Below are 12,090 nucleotides of genomic sequence, written 5' to 3'. Positions count from 1 at the left end.
GGAGACGCTTCTTCTTATTTTTAGCTGATTGGAGTGGAACCCGGTGTGGTTGTCTGCTGCAACAGTCCATCCGTGAAAAGGACACACGAGTTGTGTGCACCGAGATGCCATTCTGCACACCACTGCGCCGTTATTTGCCTGTTTGTGGCCCGCCTATGAGTTTGTACGATTCTTGCCATTCTCCTTTGACCTCTCTCGTTAACGAGCTGTTTCCGCCCACAGGACTGCCACTGACTGGACGTTTTTTTGTTTGTCGCACCATTATCGGTAAACCCTAGACACTGCTGTGTATGACAAGCCCAGTGGACCGTCCGTTACTTAGATACTGGAACCGGCGCGCCTGGCACCGACGATCATATCACACTCGAAGTTGCTTAGGTCACTCGTTTTGCCCATTCTAACGTTTAATCGAAGCAGTAACCAGATGCCTGTCTGCCTGCTTCATAAAGTAAGCAACGGCCATGTGACTCACTGTCTGTAGGAGCGAACCGTTTTCATGAACGGGGTGATGTGTCTAATAAACTGGCCACTGAGTGTGTATTTCCACACTAAGATGATAATGCCCTTTTAGTGTAAGAGCTGTCTGAAAAGACTACCTGGCATTTCTGCCTGTTTTGGTGGGATGAAGTTTTGGCCTGCCTGTTGACCGTTAATAGACCAATAAGAAAGAGAGTTCCAAACCTCTCTGCCAATAACAGCTTTTTTTCACCTTTCCCCTCCCCACTCAGACCGCTCACAGACAGTCCTAGAAAAACAATTTGTTTGAGAAATTGCTCTTTGCTAAGCCATCTTTTTGACAATGTTAATTGAAAACCCACATTAAGGTACTTAACGTAAATTGTTACCCAGAAATGATTTGATATTGGAATCAAAATGGCTGCATTGGACCTTTTAATTCAAATGAAAATTGCCAAAACACAAATACAATCAAAACACCGTTTTCAACAGTTATAAAATAGACCTATTAGCTGCCTCATAATAATAGGTAAAACCTTGTAGGGTGTTTTTGGTAGTTTCCTGCGTGATGTGAGCTCAGACTGCGCATGCCATTAACGATGAAGCAGGAAGTCATCTTTCTCTGTGGAAGAACAACGAAGGAGGACGCATGGAGGTTGTATGCGCTCGCACCAATATTATTATTATTATTTGCAACAACTTGTTGAGTTCCCCGTTCAGGCAACAGGTAGGTGGCTAATAACATTAGGCAGTCGGTTTTATTCAATAATAATGCAAATTGGTGTTTTAGCTGGCTATATAAAATACCAGAACACTAGCATGTTAGCTAACCTGAATGTAACGTTTCCGCCGTCAAAATAAGGATTATATCATTCCCTCTAAAAATGGATTCGAAATCATTTACCTAGTTTTCTGTAATATAATCGTCCCGTTTCAATGATACAATTTTATTGACTAGGTTAGTAAGCAAACCGTTTCCTTGTCACTGGTGCGCTGCGCTCGAGGGCCACGAATCAATGCCACTGATCACGTGAGTAGGCAGACTGTCGGGTCCATAATGTAGTTTGCGCTAGGGTAAGCGAGAGACTGGTAATGTATGGATATTGTCTGGCAAAGGGTGCAGCTCATTAATGATTTAATAATCATTCATTTAGTTTGCTAATTAACCACTCCCCCCATGTTTATGCTCAAATTGGTGCATCCCGCAGACATTTGAGGCACTTGTCGGTGCATGTGGGCTGTTGGCAGTCATACTATGGATACTTTTACCAAAATAAATTGACTGTTTACTCTTGGATCTTAGTATCATGTGTGAATGGAATGGGCCCATAGTAAAACAATTAATGACTTATCGAACAGTAAATTGGGCCTAAATGTCCCAGCAGTATTGTAATAAATCATACTGTCCGCTGCTTGTCCCAGATCCGATGATAAATGGCCCCTTTGTCATTTCGACCCCTATTGTTAGTTAGGTTACTGCACACCTGCTCTGGTCACCGATCATCGGATACCACGGTGGTCTGTTAATTGTCTTCGCAATGACTTCATTGTGGAATCTCGACTTTGGACGTCTCAAAGGAGTAAAGGTCTTGGTTAAGGTCGTGATCTGCTGTTGAACCTTCCTTGGAAATGCTGCAGTGTGGGCTTTCATTGTGCAGTACTCCCAAGCTGTGTTAAATGTGCCCCCTGACCCTAAGTTCATTACTCATTTTAGCTGTCTAGTTGTGTTCGGAGTGCATTGGCTATTCCTTCAGTACAGCTTATCCATGCAAGATAAAAACCAATAGTGCCACACCAGTTTCCTGGCAATTACTTGGGAGTACTATTTGTGGATGTCACTCATACTTTTTCAAAGTGCAGAATGCTTCCCATAGATCTGAATGTGGCTCTTTTAATATCTGAGCAGTAGAGTTGTGTGCAATCTGAATCCCAGAATTAGCTGAACCTCGAGAGCTGTGTAGGCTGATATATGACAGTGTTTTTAAATATACAGCAGCAGGAATTTAACTTCAGGTTTTATGTATTTCTCTTATAGCGTTCATGGACTTGAAGGGTGTTGAAGGATCCAGACACTGATGCATCCTTTGTTGTACTGGAGTGAGTCGTCCATTCTTAAACCAAGGTTTATTAAAAGGCCTAGAGTTATCATTTTTGCCGTTTACCCATCTGACTAAATTTGGTTGCTGAGACTAACTGAACTACCAGTAAAATCACAACACTGACCATACCACAACTGTCAGTCAAATTTGATTTATTTTTTTGTCGCAAAGTTAATTCAGTTTTTTCACAGGTTTTTCTTTTGGGGACAGATGGTGCTGGCTATGCCAGTAGTGTACTGAGGTGAGTTAATTCCTAACTATAAGCTATGCTCTGCTAGTCGGTTGTTCTGCTGGTACTGTGATGACTTCACACATTTGCCGTTTACCCATCTGACTAAATTGGGGTGTTGAGACTGTGACTAACTGAACCACCAGCATTATTCTAACTAAAGAATACCCTTTCAACCCACAACATCTCGATTGGTGGCCAATGATCATCAGTATAACAATGTTTTTCTCCCACAGATTTGATTGGCTGGCAGGGTACTGAAGACGCTATAAGAGATCTACACCAGGGGTGTCACTCATTCCATAGAGAGCCTAGTGTCTGTGGGTTTGGGGTTTTCCTTTCAGTTAAGGCTTAGACAACCAGGTGATGGAGTGACCTTAACTCGTCAATCAAGTACAGGGAGCAGTGAAAACCTGCATACACTGCCCTTCGTGCAATGAGTGACACGCAATCTACATCTTGTTTTTGGTGAGTTAGGCCTATACCTTCTCGTTTCCACTGGCATTAACTGACTAGTATACAACCAGCCCACTTGAGTGGCCTGTTTGAAATCTGTTTTCCCTTCGGTTAATGTTGTGATGGGTTATCATTTTTGCCATTTACCCATCAGACCATTATTGGGGTGCTGATAGTGTGACTAACTGAACTACCATTATTTTGAGATATTTTACATTGTCTATCAAATGATAATTTTAATAAGATTCTGTTCTTTCGTAGAGTTAATGGGCCAGGATGTATATTGAAGACTGACGTAGATCTTGCCCTGTGGTGAGTAAAATATTATTTTTAATCTGAGGGCCAAACATGTCTTTGATCTGCAAATGTGCACGAAACTGGAGTTGTGATTGAGTTCTACATTTTGCCATTTACCCTTCAGACTAAATTGGGATGCTGAGAGAGACTTCCTGAACTACAGTATAATTGCTTGCATATTTTGCCTAACTACAATCAAATGATAGTCATGCTAATAGACTGTTCTCTCCTAGATTGGGTTTGATGATCCAGTATGTGGAATATGAAGACTTACACTCACCATAGGGTTGAGATTTGAGGGCTAAATAGCCAATTGGTTTCCTTCAGTCTTCTACTGGAGTTGTGATGACTTCTCACTTTTGCTGTTTACTGATCTGACTAAATTGGGATGCTGTGACTAACTGAACTGCCAATATTAGCATTGATCATTACAGGTAGACGCAGCAGCGATATGGTAAAGGGGATAGTGGGTCAATTTCCACAACAGAGTGAAGCGTGTGCATCTTGCTTAGCTCAATATCTGCGGTGCACCTCGTGGCAGGGGCATTTTGCAGGGTCTACCTTCAATCATTAAACCTGCAATCCCTGACTAAGGTTTGAGACTCTTATTTCATCATGCAGGATTGTTAGGCCTGCAGTAGGGGAGTTATTTCCTGGGTTGAGAGGTGTCAACTAAGATTTTTCTACCCGTGTTCATTAATTTTAAATGGAATTGATGCCTTTTCTGCTAATTTACCCTGCTTAAAAGCCATTCATTTGAATTACCAGCATTGCAACTACACCCACAATGGTAGAAAGTTGTAGGTTGATGGCTAATCACATTAGACAATGGTCATTTATTTAACTGATTTCTTCTATTCATTGACAATTCACAAGGTTTGGAAAGCGGTGCATGAACTCCTTCACAAATGTGACCCTGGAGACCTAAACTATCACCATATTTTCAACATTCTTGCCTGTCAAAAAAGCACAACCTTGGTCTGACTCCCCTGCTTAAGGTTAAATGTTTTTTCTTTTTCTGCCCTGTTATGAAATAAAATATTTTATGGTACATTAAACGCAAAAAAAAATTCTGCCTACATTGAAACATGAATGTTACAGTTCATGTATTAGACCCTAATCAATGGATTTCAATTGACTGCAGGTGCGTAGCCATGGGTTGGAATAGAATTAGTTTTATCACCTGTCTGGGTGGTTTATCGGATGTACTGCCAAATTCTCATTCAATACTCTTGTGGACATTCCTGCAGTCAGCATGCCAATTCCACTCTCCCTCAACCTGATGTGGTTTCAGCAATCATGCTGTTTAATCAGATACTTGGTATGACACACTTGTCACGTGGATGAATTATCTTGGCAGAGGAGAAATGCTCAATGTGAAGTGCTTTGTGCGTATAGAAAATTTCTTGGATCAATACGTTGCGTTTCTTTATTCTTCTGAGTAGCTCATTTCACCATTGAAATTCAATATAGAAAAATCCTTTAACTTAGCTGTGGTCCTATTCCTCCTCAGTGATGTAGCTGGCGGCCCCGGGGGCGTAGGCGTAGACAAAGTGCAGGATGCTCTGTTGGAGCTGCTCCAGGATAAGGTCTCTCCTGTGGAGAGCTTCCAGGTCACACAGGTCACAGGGAAATGCTGCGTCGGGTGGGATAACGAGCGCTGAGGCTCCTGTAGGTAGAGGGAGCAGTCCCCAGACCAACTATCAGGGAAAATCTAGACCAGTCCACACTGACTGCTATTACTAGAGCAAAGAAGATCATGGCCAGGATACTCTTGCCTGTAGCTACACCTGCATGTGACTGATAATGTGATTTCCCTGTAGAAATCCCCACTCACTGACATTAAAGCAAGACCTAGGCATGGCTGCGGGATTCTTCACCATGCTCTGCTGATGTATTTTTCTCCCCGTATACAGGAGTATTAAAGACTTTGCACTAGTTGGGGGGGTGGCACCCTAGACAAAAGAAAGGTTGGACTGCGACATCTCTAGAAATGGTGCCGAGTCTGGAGGGGTTTGTTCTTTGACTGTTAATTAGCCACGATATGTGATTTCAACATGGCAAATGGGATCTATGAGTTTGGCTGCTGACTTGGCCTTCGGTCCTGTGTGTCATACCATGTCTGAGAGTGATGGAGTTTTCACACAGCAACACAGCGATCACTGCATCCTCCTCCAGCACTGTGCTTCTCAGACACAGTTTACTGTGGGCCTCAGCCAGGGAGATCCTGGAAGAAACATGCCAATAAAGACAATTAGAAGTAAACAAATGTCTAGTTTTTAGCTAAGCAGAATTTACTGTGAGTAATGGTACAGTTACTAACTGGCAATGAAATGCATCATGTAGGAACAGACCATCAGATCTGGAAAAACCTGTCTTAGTGATAAGCCTTTTGTATATCTATATAGTAACACTGATGAAATTGTGTAAAAATAAACTGATACTACCACTGAAAATATTTTCCAGCCTACACAAAAAATAGTCTAGGTTCTGTAAATTAATGATTGCCCTCCACCTTGTGGAGAAATATGACATTACAGAACACTTCTAAAGCTGCAGGTTTCCTGAGAATTTGAAGGGATTTTTCTCTTACAGTTATATCAGATTTGACAAATGCCCAAGTTAAACACAAATAAGTAAAAGGGTGATGTGTATAAATATTAAACATGGTATTTTTGAAATGAATAACCCTCAGCGTGTGGTAGGCCCTTACAGTAGCTTAATGGAGGCCACAGACACCTTTGCACCATGGCCCGAGTCTGAGCGGACCCTTCTGCTAGCCATGTAATAGCCATGGATCATCATCTCTGCCCCAGGGCTCAGCTCTGTCTGGATCCTCTGGGTGTGGGCCAGAAGCTAGGGGAAGGAAGAGAGTGCAGCCCGGAGAGCCCCTCGATGGTAAGTCAATGTTGTCAGTCACAAAGCATCTAAAAGTGCGGATGTATTTTTTATATGTGCCATAAATTACATGAAAGGTAAATATCATCATTATAGTGTACAGTATTGTGTGGTTTTACCTCCTTATAGTCCTGTGTGGTGAACTGCATGCAGGATGGGTAGAGGGGCTCTCCAGGCTGCACTGCCTGTCTGAGGGTGTGCACCGTCTGGGCTAGCAGGGCCTGCTTTCCCCCTGCCTCCCGACACAGGATCACCAGACCAAAGGCCTCGGCCAACTGGGCAGGGACCGGGCCCATGTCCTACACACACAATGGATCACAGATTTTCATGTGGCTGATAGCTAATTTTGTTAAAATACCTTAACATGGAAGTACTATATTTACCACTAGAGTACTGTTTCTTGTCCATCCTGAATAGGCAGAGGCCAAAGTGGAAGAGAACCTGAAAGCGTTTTTGGACAGCAGCCTGTTCCATGAGTGGAACAATTAACTACATCCTCTGAAGAGAGTAAATTGTCTCCCCTTCCTGCTTTGCCTACATAAAGCAAACGCCTAAACAGACAATTGGCTGGCTCAGATTTGACATTTCGGGAACACATATTTGCCAGTGCTGAGTGCTATCGGCATTGTGTGGTAGGAGAAAAGGTTTCAAACTGCTCACATGGAATAGCATTGTTGCAGAATCACCATATCAGACAACAAACCAATGGGGGCACTCACATTTATCAAGTGCAGTAGTCCAATAAATTTGAATGGTAATGTAAATTCAACAACTATGACCCACCACTGTTCCCAGCACTGTACTGTCAGTTCTGGTGGTCTTGTTTGAGGGAGCTGTGGAGTCTGCCAAGGCCCAGAAGCTGCACTGGACAGGGAAGGAGATCTGCTGGTCAGCATCCTCTCCATACTTCTTCCCTGGGATGATCACAGACACTGTCCGACTCTCCAGAGCTGGGTGGGGAAGGAGAGCGGTCAAAGGTGAACTAACTGTTGGTGGTGGATAGAAGGCGGGGCAAAGGCAAAGGCCCCGTGTGAAACCAGTCCCTTGGGCTATACACTCATAACTTACTCTATACTTTGTGTCACAGGAGGTGCCATAATGTTGCATTGCTACAGCTGTATCAGACTGGCTCCAGGCTACAAGGTAAGCAGGGCTCTGTACCTGACTGAAGGGCATCCATCTTATCTTTCTTGTGGTGGCCCAGGTCCCCGAGCATGCAGATGCCCCCAGTGGCCAGCAGGGCGGAGCCAGCGTGGATGTTAGCCGTGCCTGCTCCGTGTTCATCACGAGAAAGAGAGGCAAACATCTCCCCTGTCGCAGGGTGTCTCACCCCACGGCCAGCCAGACCCAGGCTGTACGTCATCAGCCTAAGACGGGGGTAACGGAGGCTGGCTCTCAACTATTTATTTATGCTGTTGACTTGAATATAGGCATAGTATAATTTTACTGTAGTAATGTTATTGTTTTGGCCATTGTATTGTGCTTCCTAAGAACATGGTTGATTGATTGACTGATTCAGAGATTGATGAATTGACTGTCTGACTGAAGCATTATAATGCAAGACCTTTCCAGTATGAGTGTGTCAGTCGTCAGCGCTAGCAGGTCCAGGCAGTGCAGTGAGTCTGGGTTGTCCTCCCGGCCCTGGACCAGGCTAAGCAGCAGGCCCAGCTTCAGAGTGCTGTACAAGCCCGGGGGAACCACAGGGGATCCAAACGTGTTAGCCACAATGGCAGAGAACCTCCAGGGGGAACAGGCTGTTGCCGTCAACAGGGCCTGGAAGTTAGAGCTGATGGTGCCCGTGTCTGGGGGGTGTGGTTGAAGGAAAAGAAGAGGGGTGGAATGAATCTACTGGACTGTGAGGTGTTGTCATTGAATATACAGTACCAGTCAAAAGTTTGGACACCTACACATTCAAGGGTTCTTTATTTGCTGTATTTTCTACATTGTCGAATATTAGTGAAGACAAACTATGGAAACAATCATAATATATTTTATTTTAGATTCTTCAAAGTAGCCACCCTTTGCGCATTCTCTCAACCAGCTTCACCTGGAATGCTTTTCTAACAGTCTTGGAGTTCCCACATATTCTGAGCACTTGTTGGCTGCTTTTCCTTCACTCTGTGGTCCAAACCATCTCAATTGGGTTGACGTCGGGGGATTGTGGAGGCTAGGTCATCTGATGCAGCACTCCATCACTCTCCTTCTTGGACAAATAGCTCTTACACAGCCTGGAAGTGTTTTGGTTTATTGTTCTGTTGAAAAACAAATGATAATCCTACTAAACGCAAATCAGATGAGATGGAGTATTGCTGCAGAATGTTGTGGTAGCCATGCTGGTTAAGTGTGCCTTGAATTACAAATAAATCACCAGCAAAGCACCATCACACATCCCCCATGCTTCACGGTGGGAACCACACATGCTGAAATCATCCGTTCACCTACTCTGCATCTCACAAAGACACGGCGGTTGGAAACAAAAATCTCCAATTTGGAGCCAAAGGACAGATTTCCACCGATCTAATGTCCATTACTCGTGTTTCTTGGCCCAAGCAAGTCTATTCTTCTTATTGGTGTCCTTTACTAGTGGTTTCTTTGCAGCAATTCGACTATGAAGGCCTGTTTCAAACAGTCTCCTCTGAAGAGTTGATGTTGAGATGCGTCTGTTACTTGAACTCTGAAGCATTTATTTGGGCTGCAATTTCTAGTGCTGGTAACTCTAATGAACTTATCCCCTGCAGCAGAGGTAACAATGGGTCTCCTTTTCCTGTAGCGGTCCTCATGAGAGCCAGTTTTTTTTCATAGCGCTTAATGGTTTTTACGACTGCACTTGAAGAAACATTTTCTGGATTGACTGACCTTCATGTCTTAAAGTAATGGTGGACTGTTGTTTCTCTTTGTTTATTTGAGCTGTTCTTGCCATAATATGGACTTGGTCTTTTACCAAATATAGGGCTATCTTCTGTATACCAATCCTACCTTGTCACAACACAACTGATTGGCTCAAACTCATTAAGGGAAAAAAATCCACAAATTAACTTAACAATTTAATTGAAATGCATTCCAGGTGACTACCTCATGAAGCTGGTTGAGAGAATGCCAAGAGTGTGCAATGCTGTCATCAAGGCAAAGGGTGGCTATTTGAAGAATCTCATAAAATATATTTAGATTTGTTTTACACTTAGTTACTACATGATTCCATATGTGTTGTTTTTATGTCTTCACTATTATTCTACAATGTAGAAAATAGGTCAAATAAATAAAAACCCTGGAATGAGTAGGTTTGTCCAAACTTTTGACTGTAATGTTCTGGTATAAGCAAGTCAGAGGTCACAGTCCTCACACACACATACATGTTCCTTATGAATGGCTTTCTCGGAGTAGCTGAAAATCAGACCTATAGATTCTGAATAGGATTTAATGTAAGCTGATCTGTACCATTGTAAGCATGCATATAGGTCCTTACATTCAGGCTCCCACGGTTGAACGCTATTGGCCTCCACACTCCAGGTGACGTTGGGCCACTGGTGGACATGGGCCGGTATGCCCAGCACCCTGTACAGACGTCCAATCCTCATGGAGTTACACAGCTCATCTACAATGTTGTGAGGGAAACAGAACCATAACACTCAGAGGGGTTGTCTGGTTCTGTCTTGCTTTTTCCTAATTATTTGAGGAACATGCAAGGCACCTACACACCCCTGCCAAGAGCAACACAGGAACCAGGCCCTTGGAACAAAGATCTCACTGTGTGTACGTTGTGTGACCCAACTAATGAGTGTTTCTTACACTTATTAACATATATGTTTAGTAACATGATCTCGCTGTGTTGAATTCCTCCAGAAGACTAGGTCAACAGAATATGCTAATACTGGCACTGAGAATCACTGCTCTCTCAGGGGTAATGGCTGGACAATGTTATTGGAGGGCACAGGAACACCTAATATCTCACCCAGGGGCACTACTGCGTGGCTGGCTACTCAAACCTCTATTTTAACTCTTCCCCCATTGGATTTAGGCACCAAAATGAAATTTGTAATGGAAAAGAGAAAATTCCAAACAAACTTCTAAGTTACTTTTCTAAGGAGATAAAGTCAAATCTATTAAAAACAAAATCTTGACTTGCAATATGTGAACATTACAAAACGTTTGGGCAAAATGATCATTATTATGTGAGCTTACCTCTGAGAAACAGGGTGACAGACTGGTACCTGAGGGCACTGGGAGGATGGACTTTCAGGACATCCAGTGCTTTAACATGGATCAGCTCTACAAGCTGCTTGTCTGTTTCCAAACCACATTATATTTACATTACAAAAGGTCAGTCATTTAGCAGATGTTCTTATCCAGTGCATCCATCTTAAGGTAGCTGGATGAGACAATCACATTCAAGTACATTTTCTTCAATAAAGTAGCTGTCAGCAAAATCAGAGCTAGTAAGAAACGACGAGCTACATGTAAGAATGGCATGTGAGGCTACTTCATCAGGTATCATTTAGGGAATTCTCACCCCCCAGGACCCGGAACTTGATGTCCTCTTTGAGGTGAGAGGAGCAGAGCAGGCAGCTGAAGTCACTCCTCACTGTGGCTGACTCAGTGGCTCCGGGTGCGTGCACTCTGATGTGATGGAACCCTGAGGATAACATATTACAGAATTTGTAAATGGCATTACCGTGTTGTTATGAAAACAGAAATAGGTTACTTGTAATCAGGCCTACCTGTTGAGCAGGGACAGTCCTCCTCAGAACAGAGAAACCTGGCTCCCTGAGTGTACTTGGAGACCCTAGTCATCGCGATGGCCAAGCCCTCCATGGCAACAGGTCTCATGGGGCCATAACCACAGGGAAACTCACAGAGGTCCAAGGTGTACTCAGGGAACGGAGGTAAGTGTGTAAACTTCAGGATCACATTCACCTGACTTTCTGTGTGGATTTTCTCTATGAGGGAGAGTGTCTTTATTGACAGAAAACAAACCTGAAAGAGTGACAACAACAAAAACAAATACCAGTATGTTCAAAATTCAAGGTTTGAATAAGGGGTAATGTAAATGGGAGATGTTTTGGACTTACAGATTGAAACAGTGCTGTAGCTTTGAGGGGGTCATTGAGAACACAGTCACCCAATCTAGGATCCAGTTCGATTAGGTCTGAAGGGTTCACACGGATACAGAACCGATACACAGCTTCATTTCGCTGGATGTCTGAAGGGAATAGGTACTTGGGTGATTGATGTAGCTGTTATAAAGTCAACTCTATCAATTTACATAACCATATCAGTTATTTAACAGTTTGCTGTCATCTATGAAGGACTGCGTCTCACGTGTCACCACATCCTCCAAGTGGGTTCAGGGTTGCCTAGGTTACCCTTTCCTCAGGAGTCACACAATCCCATTAGCTAGCTAGCACTGACCGAAAGCTTTCGTTAGCTAGCCTACAACTGGCCCTTAAAACTTACCGTTGAATGGTTTGCAGTCTTCAGCAAGTTGAAGAAGAGCTCCACTTCTGTCTAGAAAAGACAAAACTGACTCTTTCAGTAAGAAAACGTCTTCCATTTTATGTTACCGACTGACTAACGTTAGCTAAAGAGTTGGCTGAAGAGACTAGTCACAGTCAAGATATCACGCGACTTGAACATTTGAACTGTGCTCGCTAATTTGAG

At 43.3% G+C, this 12,090-nt stretch overlaps 1 protein-coding gene and 1 long non-coding RNA gene across 5 annotated transcripts; one reads left to right on the top strand and one right to left on the bottom strand.

Moving 5' to 3' along the window:
• The first annotated feature begins 1,034 nt into the window (after positions 1-1,034).
• On the top strand, positions 1,035-6,372 carry LOC118370213 (uncharacterized). Of its 4 annotated transcripts, none has more exons than XR_004822764.2 (6): positions 1,035-1,183; positions 2,492-2,553; positions 2,747-2,796; positions 3,021-3,252; positions 3,502-3,552; positions 6,354-6,372. It is a non-coding gene; the product is annotated as an uncharacterized LOC118370213 (long non-coding RNA). The 4 variants fall into 4 exon arrangements; XR_004822763.2 differs by lacking the exon at positions 6,354-6,372 and adding an exon at positions 5,051-5,190; XR_004822762.2 differs by lacking the exon at positions 6,354-6,372 and adding an exon at positions 3,771-4,126.
• mcmdc2 (minichromosome maintenance domain containing 2) lies at positions 5,389-12,051 on the bottom strand. Its single transcript, XM_035755074.2, has 12 exons — positions 11,887-12,051; positions 11,502-11,632; positions 11,151-11,406; positions 10,943-11,065; positions 10,615-10,716; positions 9,899-10,027; positions 8,000-8,237; positions 7,597-7,802; positions 7,219-7,385; positions 6,555-6,734; positions 6,251-6,393; positions 5,389-5,764 (listed from the first exon to the last, which is right to left on the bottom strand). Exons 1-12 carry the CDS (start codon positions 11,981-11,983, stop codon positions 5,590-5,592), a joined length of 1,947 nt encoding a protein of 648 aa, XP_035610967.2. The 5' UTR covers positions 11,984-12,051; the 3' UTR covers positions 5,389-5,589.
• Between the last annotated feature and the right edge of the window lie 39 nt (positions 12,052-12,090).

The sequence above is a fragment of the Oncorhynchus keta genome, chromosome 4, assembly GCF_023373465.1.
Source record: "Oncorhynchus keta strain PuntledgeMale-10-30-2019 chromosome 4, Oket_V2, whole genome shotgun sequence".
NCBI lineage: Eukaryota > Metazoa > Chordata > Actinopteri > Salmoniformes > Salmonidae > Oncorhynchus > Oncorhynchus keta.
The sequence above is the reverse complement of the archived record's forward strand: the minus strand, read 5'-3'. Positions and strand labels throughout refer to the sequence as shown.